Below are 19,029 nucleotides of genomic sequence, written 5' to 3' on the forward strand. Positions count from 1 at the left end.
GGTGAGTGTCTTACATTTCCCTTCCCCGGGTATACCGACTGTGGGGGGCAGACTTTATAGTTACGCTTTATAGAGACCTGGCAACAACTGACAACAAACATATGGGTCCTCAATACCGTCGTGGGTTATCACATAGAGTTTGTACGACCCCCCTGTCCAAACATCCATGCCACACCGAATAACATTCTCAGCACAAGACAAGGGCTTAGTGAGCCATATACCAGGTCCCCTCACCCTCTCCTGGATTCATGAGCAACCTTTTCCTGGTGCCCAAGAAGAGGGCGGAGTACACCCAGTCATAAACTTACGGCCACTAAACGCATTTGTACGGTACCACTGCCTGCGAGACCTACTCAGATTAGGGGACTGGATGGTCAAACTGGACCTACAAGATGCCTATCTCACAATCCCTATTGCGGAAGAGTGCCACCACCTGCTCCAATTCCAATGGGAAAAGGCGACGTGGAGATTCCGATGCCTCATCATGTCTCATCGGCCCCTTGGTGCTTCACCAAGCTGCTGAAGCCAGTGGTCGCCTTGTTAAGCAGCAGAGGCGTACGACTGATCATTTATCTGGACGATATGCTGATCATGGCACACGAGGCCCATCAACTCCGACAACACCTATCATGGGCATTGACATTACTACAAAATTTGGGATTTGTCATCAATTGGGAAAAATCGTTACTTACCCGTCCCAAAACATGGAATTCCTAGGTTTCCACATAGACGCAATGACCGGGACACTCAGCCTACCGACAGAGAAGGTCAAATGCATCAAAAAAGAGATCCGCAGAACGCTCGCAAGACCAGTGTTAACTCTACGACAACTAGCCAGAATAATCAGACTCCTCTCAGCCTCCATCCAGGCAATCTTCCCGGGGCCACTGCACTACAGGGCCCTATAACGACTAAAAGCCGCACAGCTACGCTCAGGGCACTCATACTCCGATTCTGTGCCACTCGACTTCGCGGCCAAGCAGGAGCTCACATGGTAGCTGCAACATATGGAGGCATGGAACGGAAGGGCAATCTTCGGGACTGCCCCGGATTTCATCATAGAGTCCGATGCGAGCACGCAAGGTTGGGGAGCGCGTTGCGGGCCTACCTCCACCGGAGGAATCTGGTCGTGCTCAGAGAAAAACTTACACATCAACGGTTTGGAACTCATGGCGGGATCATTCGCCTGAAGAGCCTCCTCGGGAGCACAACCAACTGCTCCATTGTCCTACGAATGGACAACATTTCAACGGTCCGGTACATCAACCACCTCGGTGGCACGAAATCAAATATATTGGCAGACCTGGCCAAGGAGTTCTGGCAACACTGCCTGGATCGCAATATTTCAGTCCAAGCGGAATACATCCCAGGCATGTCCAACGTAGTAGCGGACTGGCATTCCAGACATCTGCACGACGCCAGCGACTGGCGGCTAGACCGCAGTGTGTGCAGATCGACCTATTCGCATCTCCGTTGAACTCCCAACTACCAACATTCTTCAGCTGGAGACCAGACCCAGACGCACTGGCAGCGGACGCTTTTCCCCAACAATGGCCAAACAGCCGTTTGTATGCCTTTCCTCCATTCTCCATCATAGCTCGAACATTGGTGCATCTCAGACATACTCAAGCGTCACTGGTCCTCTTAACACCGGCTTGGACAGCTCAACTGTGGTTCCCAACACTCATGGAGATGTCCATAGACTTCCAGAGATTGCTTCCGGATGCCTTGTTCCTTTTATCGGACCCAGAGGGCAACCCACACCCCCTTCTGGCCCAGGGGCAAATCAAACTTTTAGCATGGCTCCTTTCAGGGGACCCTGGATTGTACCAGATGTTCCACAAGAAACTATCGAGTTATTGGCAGGAGCTTGGGTGCCCGGAACTAGACGCTCTTACCTCTATGCCTGGAACGGATGGAGTAGTTGGTGCATGGAACAACAGGTGGATCCCGTACGTGCTCCTGTAAATTACCTGTTACGCTTCCTTACCAACCTGTATAATCAAGGCTTAGCCTACCGAACTATCAATGTCTACAGATCGGTGATTTCAGCTGGACATCGAGGAATAGATGGAACCCCGATGGGTCAACAACTACTAGTATGCCGTCTCCTACGGGGAATTCGGTTTGCTCGGCCACCACGACCCCGATACACGTCACTGTGGGATGTCAATTCAGTCCTGAAACTTTTGGAATCTTGGCCACAAAACGAAACACTCACGCTTAAACAACTGTCAGTGAAACTGACCATGCTCCTTTGTCTGATCTCTTGCAAGAGAGTGTCCAATGTTAGAGCACTGGATTTTGATGTACGCTCCTTTACCCCCACGGGAGTCTCATTCAACATCTCCAGGCGTACAAAGTCGTCAACTACATAAGAATGATTACATAAACAACTCAAGTTTCTAAAAAAGACTAAAACGAAAATAGTTGGCGAGGACACGTTTTACCATTGTTTTTCTTGTCTTTTCCAGACTGAAAATCTACGAATACCCATGGTGGATGGCGATTGATCTCGCAGTTTAGGAGGATCAGTTCCGGAAGATCCTTTGGTTTCTTATGGAAGAATTCAATGTCAAGAATTCAGTTGTCAACCTTTGTTTATGTGTTTGGTTTATAAAAAGTTAGTGGTTAATCCCTACTGGTGAATTTTAGCTTCGGCACCATCAGGAAAGAGGAAGAGGAGGAGGTTGCATGAAAGGATATCAGATAAGGACTGTTCCTATTGGTTAGGAGATGATGATGTAATGTTAACCCTGTGAGGGTAGTTATGCATGTTTCTTTTTTCTACAAATAAACACCATAGCTTTCTTTGCTGCTGAGGAATAAAAGAAAGAGATAAGCCTAATACTCGCCTCCGTGTCCTTTACAAAATCATGACTTTACGTCATGTAATTAGTAAAATCTGGTAAGTGTCAATTCTTTTTTAGAAGGAAGAATCATCCTTGGCAGCTGTTAGGAATAGAGTAATCCGAATACTTGGCTCGCTTGGAGGACAAATCAATCGCAGTTTGGTGACAGGTAATCATTCTCATTGGACCTTTGCACGTGTACAATGAAGTAGAAACAAAGTGGAGACCACCAGCTGTTATTGGATTAATATTTCCTAAATTACAGTTGGTAGCTGAAGTGTGGACCCTCATCATTTTGCATTTAATTAAAGGGTCATTGAAGATTTAGAACACATGCACTTTTTATAAGGAACCTGTGTATTTCTATAGATACCTGTATGTGAGGTTCACCATGGTAGGTTTTTGAGATCTCCTTAGCTGAAGTCACATACTGGCATATTATGCAGATATTCGATGCCAATAGCCTGATTCTGTGTATTCTGTACAGTAGCCTACAGATGTTTTGACATTGATGGAATCAGGCAAATAACTAGCACTGTTTACAACCAAGCGATGTGGGACTTCGTGTCATTTAATGATTCTAATAGCCTTTTAGAAGGTCCTCTGTCTATGTTCCAAGTTTCTTGGTCTTGACTAGGATTGGTTTTGACTGCACCATTTTCTAAATTCCCTGACCATGCTTAGTTTAAATTTCTGGTATCCTGACCATGGCTAGTTACTAGCTGACTTTCAAATGCATCCTGGTGTCTGCCTCTTTAACCCCTTAAGGACACATGACATTTGTGACATGTCATGATTCCCTTTTATTCCAGAAGTTTGGTCCTTAAGGGGTTAATAAAGCCCTGCCTTTCTAAGGACTTATCAAATGCCTTTTTGTTCCCTTAATAATTTCTTTTTCTCGATAGGTATTGGCCTAATCCTTGCAAGTTAGGATTTTACCGTATTCTGACAGATCCGTACTTAATACAGTTTTGCTTTTTAATTTTATGAATTGTTACCCCATATATTTTACCATGTTTAACAGCCAATTAAACATGGTAAGTAGGTTGTCTCTGTGGAAATGTATGTTAATCTCAGTCAAACTAATTATCAGTTTTCTTTATTTTTGTTTCTCTGCTAAAAGTAAATATATGAATAAAATTTATTTACATTTTAGAAGGCAGACAATTAAATCATTTTGTGTTTAATGCACCATAACCCTATCAGAGGACTGTTGCATGTTGTATGATAAATGCTTGTCATTGCTTTTGATTCTACAGCTGAATCTACTGAGGAAATGATAAAGAATCATGTTTCATGGGACACCGAGAAAAGACTGAATTTTGCTGTGCCATTTGTTGATCAAAAACCAGTCATCTACTTGGACACATTTCTCCCTCGTGTCACAGAACTGGCACTCTCTGCTAGTGACAGACAGACAAAAGTAAATAACAAATTTTTTTATTTATTTATTATTCTTTATTTTTCTTGTGCATGTGAAAACAAACATTTGATCTTGCAGTGCCACAACAGCGACTGCAGGCTTATCTTGAACAGTAAGTTGATATGGCATGCAATTAAACAGTACAAATTTTGTTATATTATCATGCTAAATATGAAAAGTATGTTAAGGTAAAACCGCGTTACTAAATAGAAGATTTCAGGCAGTTCGGTACCGTGCAGGGTAGATATTGCATATGAACAATAGGCTGAAGCGTGTAGCAGTGGTTTAACTCAGATTAAATTAACGTTTGGTTTAAGGTGATGCTGCGCTATATGTGTGCAAAGCGACATGCGTCCATGAGTGGGTGAGCGACCCTTAAACGGCAACCCATTGCGTGTTCTGACATAGGATAGAATTGTGAGGGGCTTAGTGCGCTGCGACAGCGTACCTCGGTTTGTTAACAACCTGCCTTAGTAACATATTCAGTTATTGATCAGTTATTAAACATTGGCAGGCACCCTTGCACTTATCTAATACAATCTATGTGATTCACACACTGTGTCAGGATAATATACAGGGCTTGTCAGTTGATGAGCTGGGAGTCACTACACAACTATATGGTACATATCTGAACTGTGAATGTTCAAGAGATAAAGCTTAGATCAGTTATAACGTAAAAGTAAGCATGTAGGCTGACAAATACAGCTAATAAACTCCACTGGGTTTTCTTAAGTGAGTCACTCCGTTCCCCGGTTCCTGCTCCGTCGGGCTGCTGGATGCAGTAAGCTGTCAGACATGTTTAATCTCCCAGGCTTGTGGTTACCCTGCCTCCGACCTGGTTAGAGAGTTAGCTGAGTCCCATTATGAGGGTGGGTCCGGCGTTAGCCACACAGCCAGCCCCGGGCTCTGCATGAGCCAACCATCTGTGCCCTCGGTTCCGGTTCCATGGATGGCTGGCAACAGTATGCCTGGGAAGTGTGGTCAGTCCAGGTGTTGGGCTATGGTTTTAGAGGTGTACTCAAGGGCTCAAGGCCCAGGAAGGCTGTCGTGGAGACCAGGCCCAACCATAGGGTATGGAGGCTTGATAGGCCTTGGTTGCTGCAGGGGAGTGATGAGGGAGCCCTCCAGTTTAGTCCCCAGTTAACGGTGATCTACTTCCATCTGCAGTGCTGCCTGTGAGTGATGAGTGTAGTTGCGCCCGGTGTGGGCTTAAAGTCCGCCGTATTACAGGCAGGGCGCATTTACTCCGGCGCCACGCATGATTTGTATGTGCACCTGCAGAGAGTTGGCTCCCACCAGTGAGGACCGGGATAACCCCCCCAACCCAAGGGGGGGAAACGGATCCTGTGAGACACATCACAGGATCCTGGTGCAACAGTCAGGCTCGCAAGCAGGGAAGCGGCCGTCCGCCCCGCGACTAGCCCGTGTAGGCCGCAGGCCCCGATGTTTCGTGCCATAGGGCTCCCGAAACTGCCGATCTCTGAGTCCGCGGTGGCGCCCACCAGTTCCCGTGCACAGCAGTGGACTTATCGTCCCCGTTATCTGTGGTGAGTTCATGATTTCTGCCGTTTTAGGTTGAAGTCAGCAGGAGCCTCTGTAGCATGCGACCGGTGAGCATGGCGGTCAGGCCCCGCCCCCCTAAATTTGGTTTTGAAGAGGTTTCTCTAAATTTGTTTTGACTAAAAATAATTTTGTGTCTCTAGAAAAATGTGTGTGTGTGTATATATAACTATATATATTTTTTGGGGGGGAGGGTCCTAAATATCCTTCTGGATTGTATCTTTTTAATTATATCATCTGCATTCAGAAAAAGACTATAAGCATCTCAAATATAAATGTTACTGAACTAAGTTGACTGCCTAAACTTGGATTGATAGAGTAAGGTGCTCTAATCCCTTTTAATAAAATTGTTGAATTAAAATCCTGTTAACATCCAGACTTATTCAGGGCCATGCCTATAGTGTTTGCAGACTCTGTGATATAATTATAAAGAAATCTAACTTGTAGCAAGTTACTCAGATATACTGTATAATTTCCTTCACTAAATAAGACTTTCCCATTTCAATTTTAGAATATTTTTTACTGTGTATTCTTTTCTTCAATTATTTATTTTAGTTTAATACCAGAAAGCAGACCTGAATTAAAAATCAGTTTGCTGCTTCACTGGGTGGTGATCTATTTAGGATACATAATTAACACATTTCTACTCTTTGTAAATGAATTTACTATTTCCTTGATCTGGCTACCAATGCAGGCAGAGGAGTCCAGAATTCCTTAAATGAAATTTTGTCTGAGGTTTTCTTAAAAGAATACTACTAAGATTTGAACTCAGTGGAATACTTCTACTATAGTATTTCCCCAATATGTGTCCATGTGAGCTGTAATAGAGGCCCTTTGAGAATTTGTAAAGCCTGAAATGCAAAAAAATAGGCATGTATATATGTTAAATACCTTGCAACTACCTTTTCAAAGGCTGTAGAATATTGCATATTCTATAGACACAAAGGCAGAATGCAAATATATGTATTTATAATTCATTATCATGAGTAATATTTCACATGCCTGATGGAAAAATGGATTTAGTTAATGCAACTTATGTGCAATGCAAAAAGTAATACAAATATTCATTAAAGGGACACCATAGTCACTAGCTTACTGTATTTGTTCTGATGAGTATAATCATTCTCTTCAGGCTTTTTGCATGCCCTCTGCATGCAGACACTGCATTTTCCTCATAGAGATTCATTGATTCAATACACCTCTATGAGGAGATGCTGATTGGCCAGGGCTGTGTTTGGCTTGTGCTGGCTCTGCCCCTGATCTGCCTCCTTGAAAGTCTCAGTCCCTTTGAGAAAGAATTGTGATTGGCTTTGAACACCACTTCTGATGATCAGGGCAGATTTGCAGGCAGATCAGGGGCAGTGCCAGCAGCAGTAGATTAGAATAAAAGTAAGATTTTACTATATTTAGGGGATTTAGGGGGTGGCATGGGGGATTAGATGGTGTTTTTAAACACCGTTTGTGTTCCTGACCCTGTAGTGTTACTTTAAGCATAATTCTTGCTCCTCTTTTTCGGTTTTGCCGACTATGTTAGTTTTTTTTTCCCACTGTTTACATTTACCTGGTTTGTACTATAAAAGCAGAATGTATAATTTTTTTTTAATGTACTTGTTTCTTTTCATGGGCTTTAGGTTGCAGCATGTGAACTTCTGCACAGCATGGTTGCATTTATGTTGGGAAAAGCATCTCAGATGCCAAACACCAATACTGACTCAACTCCAATGTATAAATTGTACAAGCGTGTGTTTCCTGTATTACTGCAGTTGGCATGTGATGTAGATCAGGTATGTGTCAGATGTGCTTTGACCTAACATATACAATCCACACAATTGCTGTTCTCATTTCTAGTCTGTTATAATAATACAGTTTGTTAGTAAAGTTTGTTCAAATGGCTCCTGGATACAGATCAGTTATACAATTGAATGTAATTTATATTAGTAGGAGGGGGCACAATAGAAAATTTGATAAAAACTGCGGGGTAGGTGCAGCGCTTCAGTAATCTTTGACAAGGTATATGTGGAAAGAACCAGAGAAGAAATAATAGAGTAGTATTTTAAAATTGTAGTTGTGATATGTAAGATAAAAGATGTGCACTCACAGTTTTCTGGAGCTTCAATACAGCTCCAGTGTATGCACCTGGGCGGAATAATCCCTGCCTATGGATTAAGTGCAGAGGTAATTCTTTGAATTATAGGTGTAATAGGGGGTATCCTCATAAAAAATAAACAAATACAAATCGTATATGGTAAAGTATGTACAACTATGGAGCAAGTGTAGGCAAAAACTATAAAATGGACACTCACGTGTAATGGAGCCGTAAAACCTGTAAAAAGGTATAGAAAACACCAAAATAATATGAAAAATGGAGTACATGGTTATAACTGAATCTAAGAGCATCTTTGTAAATATCAATAAAAGTATACTTAATATAATGACAAATATAGATGATACAGTCTGATGCAAATTAAATAATGAAAAATAATAGATAATCATAAAAATGAAAAATTAAATAATGAACAATAGAAAACTTGCAGCAATACATGAAATCAGATTTTTTTTAAATAAAAGTGGCAATTATTTGCACAATCAATAAAATATATATATATATATATATACGATATATATATATATATATATATATATATATATATATATATATATTTACAGCCAAGCAGATAATATATCTACCTTAAAATTAAGGTGGATATAGCATGTGCCTTTTGTCTGAAAAATACTATTCTACAGAATAAGACTGGATTAAATTCAAATAATGCTTAGTACTTTACCAGTAAGCTACCCATGCTGCTAGACTTCAGAGCTGGAGGCTGTAAATACTATATACGGTACCTATTTGTCCTTCTTTCTAGGTAACAAGGCAATTGTATGAACCTCTTGTCATGGGCCTCATACATTGGTTCACGAACAACAAAAAATTTGAAAGTCCGGACACGGTTGCTTTGTTAGAAGCTATTTTGGTATGTTACAATGTCTTCTTATTTGTTTGTTTGTTTACTGTGAAATGCAATATACAGCCACACACTTTTTGTGTTTAATGTCTAAGCTAGAAATTGTGCAGAATCATAAAGGGAATTTTAAGGGGTCAGTCTAAGCACCATAATCACTTACTGCTCATGGTGCTCATAGTTCACTTAGCCCATTCTCACTTCTATGAATGGCTTTTAATGGCAGTGATTTTGTGAAAATTGCTTTAACTATAAGACAACCCACCAGAACTGCCTGTCAGGCACCAAAAACACTTATTTTCACGTTGATTTATATCAATGTTGTTTTTTTAATTTAATTTTTAATGCATTTTGTTCTAGACAACCTTTTAAGTCAAGCCATGTATATATGATACATTCTCCACCTTAGCTAAGCTTACAATTTGCAATTTGCTTGTCAGTTTTCACAATTCCTGATACAATGGGGAAAAAATAACAATTGTATTTAGTTTGTTCACTGTCTTTACAAAGTATTTAATTTAATTAATACTAAATAATTGTATTTCTAAACCTCTAATATATCTAAATTTCTCTGTATGTTTGGTACTGTCCAAAATATGACTTCCAACTTAAATCTCATGTTTGCAATAAAATAATTCCTCATCCAGGTCCACGTTTCAGATCTACTTTGGCACCTTTATCCAGGTTTCAAAGATTATGGCCACACATCCTATTGTCTGACATCACTTACTTCTCTAGAGCAATATTCCACAGAATGTAGCTGGTTTCAGTATCAAATTAGTTTTCTTTTTAGATTGGGCTTTTCCAATTGTGTTAATCTGCCAGTAAAAATCAAAATGTAAAATTCAAGTTAATCTTTGTAACCCAATAGGTTATTGTACTTTCCGAGAGTGTTGGGTTTAAAATACTAGTGTTATAACCTATTTCTCCCCATGTGTTTAGCACAAAACCTCCTAAATGTTGGTCTTTTGATGATGTGATTGACGGAAGACCCTTATGGTTAAACGTAAAACATCACTCATGCTTATGTTTTGTTTGATTATGTGAAAGTCATTTTTTAATTTTTCTACATAATGTCCCCCAATGTCCCAACCCAAGTATACGTAAACATGTGTTTTGGTTTAAGGATGGAATAATAGATCCAGTTGACAGCACGCTCAGAGACTTTTGTGGCCAGTGTGTTCAAGAGTTTCTGAAATGGTCCATAAAGCAGACAACTCCTCAACAGCAAGAGCGGAGCCCTGCAAATACAACTTCACTGTTTAAACGACTCTACAGCCTGGCCCTTCATCCTAATGCATTTAAAAGATTGGGGGCAGCTCTTGCCTTTAACAACATATACAAAGAATTTAGGTATGATTTCTAGTACATGCATGTGGATATTTTAACAGAGATAATTTATTCTTTGAGAGTGTATGTAGGTACATTTGTTTTTAACGAAAAAAATATATTTATGCTGAATGTTATCATTTAATATTGTTTTAGTTTGTATATTGAAACCACAATGCCTATTTTGCCGAATACTCGCCATCTAGACAGATTTAGCTATACAATTTCTTTAAGGGGGAAATGAGTTTTGTTTGGCTTTTTTTTTTTGCATTTGCTATGTTTCTTGCTATGTTTAATTTATTTTTAAATTCTTTCTAACATGGTTTTAAAATATATTTTAGCATAAAACTGTGTTCTCTTAAATTTAATAAAGCTTTATGATCTACATTTCATAGTATAGATTTGAGATCTAATAATCTAATTAACTGCAGGTTGTAAGGATCTCCTCAGAAAAATGAGTGAACCGGTGATGTTTTAATAACACAAGAATTCGTATACTTTTGAGATTTTATTTGATATTCTGAATTAGGTTAAAAATAATAACTAAAGGGGGCGGGGCCGGACCGCCGAGCTGGAAGGTCGCATGCCTGAGCAGCTCCTGCAAAACTACGATATATAACCTATAAATCCGAGTATAACCGCCTAAAAATCAGACCGCCAGAGCAGCTACCCGAAGCTGAGAGACTGCTGGACCCGGGGAGAGGCTGGCTTACCGTGCTTCAGTCCCCCGGGTGGAGAAAAGCATGTTGCCCCGACCAGGGCCTTCTCCTGCGGTGAGTGGGACAGACGGCCGCTGCCCCACTATCCTGCGCCGCGGAATCCAGCCACGGGTGCAGATCGAAGCGGGTCCGGCCCCGTTTCCCCCCCCACTGGACCGGGGGGGGTGATCCCGGTCCTCACCCTGTGGCATTGACCGCGACGCGGCAACTGAGGCCAGGGAACCAGCCTGCCACACTTAAAATGGCGGACGCCAGGTGTACCAACGGTAAAGAGAAGATCAGCTCCCATCTCCCGCTCCCAACAAACAGGGAGGCTCCAACAACCCGGCGGGGTACACGGAGAGACGGCGAACCCAGCTCCAAACCGGGCAGCCGTGCAAAACTAAGCGGAGCCACACAAGCGCAGGAATGGTGCCTCACAAGATGGCGACCGCACCGGACTCAGCGACACGGGGCCTATCTTTATTGCACACTGCCCCAGCAGGCCCTACAACAGCTGCACTGGGCTCGACGGCTTTTGCACACTACTGCTCAGAATACCCTACACTAACCTGACGGTGATGCAGAGGGGAAAGCGGCGGAAACAAAGCTGCCGGCAGAGAAAACAAGCTGACGGTGGATGCACTATCCACAGCAACAGGGAGGTAACACACACCAGCGCACTACCGTCGGCCCACAACCCACAGGAGAAGCCCATGGAGCCACCCCATGACCTCCCCCCCTGCAGACTGGGCCTAGGCACCCACTCACCAAACGGGAGAGCCATGGACTGGCAGATCATCGCCATGCTGGACACACCATCGAGACGCAGGCAGGTCGAGAGATGGGTACACAAGCCCTACACACTCGCACCGAGACTCTCTCATGCAGATATCGTTGATTCAGTTGCCTATAACGCACCCCTAACGTGTCTCTGCGCAGCACCTTTATAATGTGATATGTGCAAATATATACTACCCGGTGCACTGTTTAATCAATACTGATTCCTCACATAATCGATGTGTAGCCTAATACAAGGGGTTCACTGTTTTGAGGTGGCTAAATTAGCTTGGTTAAGCCCTTATGGTTGCTCACAGGGATCATATCCTCGGCTCCTCTATAACCACAGGTCTAGGGACTTGCCTGTATATATTCTATACACCTGATTTACTAGCCAGAATTGTTAACCTGATTTAATAGCCTGAGTCAATAGCCAGACTGAATAGCCGGTCTGAATAGCCTGATTTAAAAGCTTGATTTCACAACCTGTTTTCTATGCCTGATTTACAAGCCTGTTTTTTCAGCTCGATTTATATACCTGTCGTTTAAGCCTGTTTTATACACATGTTATCCATGCATACTACAAATATCAAAAAAGTGCACTGTCTATTTACCCCCTACTGTAACTAATGTCTTGAAACCTGCATATGGAATGCCGTTGGGGTACCATATGTATGCCTGTGACTACTATATGCACTACAAAAATAAAGAATTAAAAAAAAAAAAAAAAATAACTAAAAACAAAAACCTATTTGGTCTTTGTTTTGAAGCAATGCTGGTATACTAAGTGATAGCCATCACTGTCCTATTTCGTGAAACAAGGGTGTTCTTGGGTACCAAGGTTGACATCAGACCAGCTGAAATTTCTTACCTTGTTTGGAAGGGAGATGTATAAAAGAACAATATTTTCTTTAAGTAATCAATTTAAATACAAAAATAAGATCAATTGTTTTATGTTTCTAGAGAAGAGGAGGCATTGGTTGAAAACTTTGTATTTGAGGCATTGGTTGTATATTTTGAAAGCCTGGCGCTGTCACATTCAGATGAAAAATCCTTAGGTAAGATTTATTTTTATATTTTTGAGTTCTTTATTACTGTTTATTCTTTAGTACTATATTACATATTCAGCATGTGACACTGAAGGGCGAATGTGTGAGTGATAAATCTCTCTGTGAATTTCACCAAATCCAAATTTTAAAAATTTTCATCTATACATGATGGTTACAAAATTGGCAACTAATTGATTAAAAAACATCTTTTCATTGTCCTTTTTGCTCACTGTACATTTGATTGTTGACATAGACCAATGGCTCCCAACCTTTTTTGAACCATGGCACAATTTAATGAGAGAATATATGTCCAAGGCAGACCTACTGTTTTTTTTCCTTAATCAACAATTTATAACTCTCACATGTACTTGAAGTTTTAGCAGACATATATGCATACTTCTAGCCAAATTGACATAGTGGTATTAAAGAACAGGTGTATGAGAATCCCAGTTTTATAGCTGATGCTTAATAAAAAACACCACATTCTAGGAAACAGATTCAGATTACTACAGCTGAAGTCAATGTGTCCATTGCACAATTTGATGTGGCTTGAGGCTGACAGCTGCGTAATGAGAGAGTGGAAGAATCCTACTCAAGGTGGTTTTCCTGGTTTCCTTCACAGCAGCTACAGCATATTGACAGTAGTTGTGATATTCCTCTAGTGAATCTTATTGTGTTTGCTGGTGTAATATAGACATGGAGTGACAGGTCTCAATCCTCAGGATCAATATACCAAAGAGTTCTGAGCAATCCAACAAGCAGTATAGTTTGGTTCACCATGTTGTATAGACACAATAAAGTAGAGTTTCAACAAAGGCCTGCAGAGTTATGCCCCTTGGTAGACCTCCTCAGGAGCTCAATAAATGAGCATGGCAACCAATAAAGCAAATAAACAATCAATAAATCAAAGTGACAAAACCATTTAAATATATAAACACACTCTAAGAGAGAATCCCATGTAAAAGTCAGGACAATACTGGTAGGAAACAACTCACTTTGTGGTCATTGCTCTAATCTAAACGCCAAAACTAGTTATCCCAAACTGTAACTGTCCAGCCAATGAAAGAAAAGTGAGTCAACGTTTCCAACTTTCATTAAATATATATTTTTTAGATTGTAAAACCTTTAGTGACCTCCATTCCTTTGACATATATTATATCTATATCCCATAAAACGGGTTATGTATTGATAACTTGCATTTTTTACAAACACAATGAGCTTTGTTCATGATGTGCTGTTGAAACCAACCCATATATAAACCTGATCTTCTGCCATCTCAGGGTCTTTTTGACTGCACCTCCTGTACTATTTAATGCTCTGCACTTTTCTTGTTTTAAAGGAACGGTTCAACAGTGCAGCGATGCCATTGATCACCTGAAACGAATAATTATCCGCAAGGCTCCTTCTCTTAACAAGCAATCTAGACGGCGTGCACCAAGGTTGATAATAATAACTAAAAATAGTTGTGTATTTTATTTTGAAAATTTACATTAGTGGGGAGTTTTCTGGTCCCATATATTACACGTTTGATATACTTAATTTATATCCAATTCATTTTGTTTGCATGCATAAACAACCAATATTTTTTTTTTTTACCAAGGTTCTATGAATTGTCCTGTTTATGCATTAAGCTTTTTAAAAATGAGTGTTTTTTTGTATTTTTTGAAAAAGAATATTGATTTTTATTACTCTTTATGTCATGAAGCACATTTAGTCTGTGTTCTTTAAGCAACCTTAGAATAAAGTGTATCTAAAGTACTGTTTATCAATTCTGCTCATCTCAGTTTGAAATACATTCAATTGTTCTTCTCTCTCTCGATTTAGAGGTTTTAAGGAAGGCTCGTCAGTTTGTCTACAGAATGTTGTCTTGTGGCTTTTAGAACAGTGTGGGCAGCCTCAAACTGAATGCAGACACAAGGCCATGCAGCTATTTTTTGAATTTGTGCCTTTGTTACCAGGTATACATTTGAAATCTTATTGGCTCCCCTTTTTTGTAATTATGGTGCAATGATTGAACGTGATGAAATGTTAATATAGAAACATAGAAACATAGAATGTGACGGCAGATAAGAACCATTCGGCCCATCTAGTCTGCCCAATTTTCTAAATACTTTCATTAGTCCCTGGCCTTATCTTATAGTTAGGATAGCCTTATGCCTATCCCACGCATGCTTAAACTCCTTTACTGTGTTAACATCTACCACTTCAGCTGGAAGGCTATTCCATGCATCCACTACCCTCTCAGTAATACTTCCTGATATTATTTTTAAACCTTTGTCCCTCTAATTTAAGACTATGTCCTCTTGTTGTGGTTGTTTTTCTTCTTTTAAATATAGTCTCCTCTTTTACTGTGTTGATTCCCTTTATGTATTTAAATGTTTCTATCATATCCCCCCTGTCTCGTCTTTCCTCCAAGATATACATGCTAAGATCCTTTAACCTTTCCTGGTCAGTTTTATCCTGCCATCCATGAACCAGTTTAGTAGCCTTTCTCTGAACTCTCTCTAAGGCATCAATATCCTTCTGAAGATACGGTCTCCAGTACTGTGTACAATACTCCAAGTGAGGTCTCACCAGTGTTCTGTACAATGGCATGAGCACTTCCCTCTTTCTACTGCTAATACCTCTCTCTATACAACCAAGCATTCTGCTAGCATTTCCTGCTGCTCTATTACATTGTCTGCCTACCTTTAAGTCATCAGAAATAATCACCCCTAAATCCCTTTCCTCATATGTTGAGGTTAGGACTCTATCAAATATTCTGTACTCTGCCCTTGGGTTTTTACGTCCAAGATGCATTATCTTGCACGTATCCACATTAAATGTCAAATGCCACAACTCTGACCATTTTTCTAGTTTACCTAAATCATTTGCCATTTGGCTTATCCCTCCTGGAACATCAACCCTGTTACATATCTTGGTATCATCAGCAAAAAGACATACCGTACCATCAAGACATTCTGTAATATCACTAATAAAAATATTAAAGAGAATGGGTCCAAGTACAGATGCCTGAGGTACCCCACTGGTGACAAGCCCAAGCTTCGAATATACTCCATTGACTACAACCCTCTGCTGCCTGTCACTCAGCCACTGCCTTACCCATTCAACAATATTGGAATCCAAACTCAAAGATTGCAGTTTATTGATAAGCCTTCTATGTGCAACAGTGTCAAAAGCCTTACTGAAATCTAGGTAAGCAATGTCTACTGCACCACCCTGATCTAGAATTTTAGTTACCCAATCAAAAAAGTCAATAAGATTAGTTTGGCATGATCTCCCTGAAGTAAGCCCATGTTGTCTCTGATCTTGAAATCCATGTGTTTTTAGATATTCAACAATCCTATCCTTTAACATGGTTTCCATCACTTTCCCCACTACTAAAGTAAGGCTTACTGGCCTATAGTTGCCTGACTCCTCCCTATTACCTTTCTTGTGAATGGGCACAACATTCGCTAACTTCCAATCTTCTGGGATTGAGTGAATGACAATAAAGTAGAAACACTCTAAATCGGTACGTCTCTAATTTATTGTTATTTGTGACATTTATACAGCACCAACATATTCTGCAGCACTTTACAATTAAACAATTTTAATTTGGGGATAATGACAAATGATTCAAACTATTACAAATGTTTACAGGACCAACATTTTTAAGAGACATGAAGTACCAAAGCAACTTTAACTGAATGAATCAGTTTTGGTGTATAGATCATGCCCCTGCATTCTCGCTGCTTAACTCTTTATCTTTTGGAAATGTAATCACTTCTGTTTATGCAGCTGTAGCCACTCCTCCCCGTCTGTGATTCACACCGTTTGGACTGTAGGGGAATGATCTATACACCATAACTAAGTTAAAGTTGTTTTGGTGCTTGGAGTGTCTTTTTAAGAAGGCAAACTGTTTAAACTAGCCCCTGTATTAAAGCATATATGAGCAATTCAACCTAATTTAAAAATTAAACAAAAAAATATCACCACCATAAAAATATTTTTGTTCATAAAATAATAAAGTAATATTTTGTCATTTAAATATAATCTTAAAACATTCTTAGTTTAAGGTTATACAAGTAATGAAACTGATATTATTACAGTCTCTTTTTGTCTGTTTTGCCTTACAGGAACACTATAGGCACCCAGACCACTTCAGTTAATTGAAGTGGTCTGGGTGCTTTCTCCCTTTTGCACTAATTGCTGCAATGTGAAACATTGCAGCTCTAAGTCTGCCCTCAGTGACTGTGTACTAGACAGCCACTGGGGGCGCTTCTGGAATCCAAACAGACTTTTGGTCCATTATCTGACGCTGGGCATCCTCACGGACCTCCAGTGTCATATTTTCCCCATAGGAAAGCATTGAACAATGCTTTCCTGTGGGGAGGTCTAATGCGCGTGCAGCCATTGCCACGCATGTGCATTAGGTCTCCCCCGCCAGCTGACATTGGCAAGGAAAGAGCGTGGGCGGAGCCTGACCCAGTGCCGAGGGACAACAGTGCTGGATTTAGGTAAGTGGCTGAAGGGGGGGTCGCGATGGAGGGGAGCACTGTAGGGACCTATACTGCCAGGAAAATGGGTTTGTTTTCCTTGCACTATAGGATCCCTTTAAGTACACAGTGAGAAGTCTGAATGATAAATATTTTTATTATTTTCACCTATTGTAAGGACCATAAAGTATCTAATTTAACAATTTATTAACTGAGTATAGTGGGTTAATGCTGTCTTATATATAAGTCGGTAGAAAACCTTCACAGGATTCTCACTAAACCTTTTTTGTTGTTTGTTTGTTTATTTTTGTCCCCTATTACTTGCAGGTAGCAGACCGCTTTCTGCGTGGCTGGAAGAAAATATAAAGAAGCATGGTTTTCTCTTCCTAATCAGTAGGATTGAAGGTGCAGGCAGTGTTGATGAGATAAGGTCGGGGATACTGCATTTTCCAACTCTAAAAGAACTAAAAGAGTCCTTCTGCTTGAGAGCTGTTATTCGGTGGATGGACATGTTCCTTGCAGCTCTGGACTGTTACAATACATTTATCGGGATGCGCATTGTGAAACCAAATATTATATTTGGTAAGATTCTTGAGGGGTGGGGGTATGTGTTTAGACCTGTGTGTGTGTGTATATATATATATATATATATATATATATATATATATGTGTGTGTGTGTGTGTGTGTATATGTGTATATATATTTATATCTGTCCTGGATACAAAGAAATAGAGCACTTTAATTGCTTTAATCACATATTGCAATAAAAAGTAAGTTTATCTGTCGACTTTTCATTCACAACTTGGTCTTGAAAAAAGTTGGGACTCAAACGTTGAGATATGCTTAAACCATCAACTACTATACTACTCTTCTTTAACTATCTATATACTATTCTTCTGTCCCTAGATCCATCTGGGAAAACCTCCTTCCTGAGATCTTCACAATTCTTCATCAGTTATCTCTCCAAGGAGGATGTCATGGCAGCACAAAAATGCTTTGAAACAGACTTTAAAGTGAATGTGTTTAGTCCACAAGAGAGAGAAGAGTACAACTATAGCAAATGTACTATAATAGTGCGGCTTATAGAATTTGTTACAATGATAATGGAAAATTGCCAACAAGATTTCTGGAAGGTGAGCAGTTTTGTTTATATATATTTCTGTATGTGTATTTTTGCAAGTGGTGCTAATGCATCCCTCTCTCTTTTATATGCTATTTTTTAACACTTGAGACACTTGCCACTTGCTCTTTACCACTATAACCCTGCTTCCTTGCCTGTTCATCTCACACACCATACCACTTAACCACAAGCCCATTCTCATGCTCACCTATGTCATGCCACCTATTCCTATGTGAATAAAAGTAATTAAGAAAAGCATACATTTCTTTAAACAATTTATTTAAATTTTTTGATGTTGATATAATTTATATTTATGTCTTATTTTGTTCCCTACTCCTACATCTCTCACTTATTTTGTCTTAAATTAGAGGGGCAAAGGTTTAAAAATAGGTTTCAGGGGGGCGGAGCCTAACCGCTTAGCAGACCAGACGTGCCCGACTGGTGCTCCGGCGCCTGGGGACACAATCCGGGGTGATCCAGCCCCAAAAAGCGACAATCGAGTACCGCAACCTATCCCACATAAACCGGGAGAGGCTGCTGCATCGGACGGTGCCTTTCCCGACCACATCGCTGCTGAAACGAGGTTCGCGGCCTACACGTGGAAGAGGCCCGGGGAGACGGCCGCTCCCCGGACACACTAGCCGCGGCTGGACACCTCAGGGAACACTTACCCCCCCCCCCCTTTGGACCGACGGGGGTTATCTCGGTCTACATCAGCAAACCTCGCCTACCGCACAGCCGGCTGACAGCTAAGCCTATGGTTGTTTGCCGCCCAG

General features: G+C 40.6%; 1 protein-coding gene across 1 annotated transcript in view; it reads left to right on the top strand.

Annotated features, from left to right (window-relative positions):
- PRKDC (protein kinase, DNA-activated, catalytic subunit) overlaps window positions 1-19,029 on the top strand; it is a 167,699-nt gene that overhangs the window by 61,447 nt on the left and 87,223 nt on the right. The window contains exons 23-32 of the mRNA XM_063451401.1: window positions 2,931-3,021; window positions 4,112-4,275; window positions 7,467-7,619; window positions 8,703-8,810; window positions 9,925-10,151; window positions 12,569-12,663; window positions 13,994-14,093; window positions 14,479-14,612; window positions 17,460-17,714; window positions 18,040-18,266. Of these exons, the coding sequence (XP_063307471.1) occupies window positions 2,931-3,021; window positions 4,112-4,275; window positions 7,467-7,619; window positions 8,703-8,810; window positions 9,925-10,151; window positions 12,569-12,663; window positions 13,994-14,093; window positions 14,479-14,612; window positions 17,460-17,714; window positions 18,040-18,266 (1,554 nt within the window). The remainder of the gene's footprint in view (window positions 1-2,930; window positions 3,022-4,111; window positions 4,276-7,466; window positions 7,620-8,702; window positions 8,811-9,924; window positions 10,152-12,568; window positions 12,664-13,993; window positions 14,094-14,478; window positions 14,613-17,459; window positions 17,715-18,039; window positions 18,267-19,029) is intronic.

Source organism: Pelobates fuscus, chromosome 4 (genome assembly GCF_036172605.1).
Source record: "Pelobates fuscus isolate aPelFus1 chromosome 4, aPelFus1.pri, whole genome shotgun sequence".
Classification (NCBI taxonomy): domain Eukaryota; kingdom Metazoa; phylum Chordata; class Amphibia; order Anura; family Pelobatidae; genus Pelobates; species Pelobates fuscus.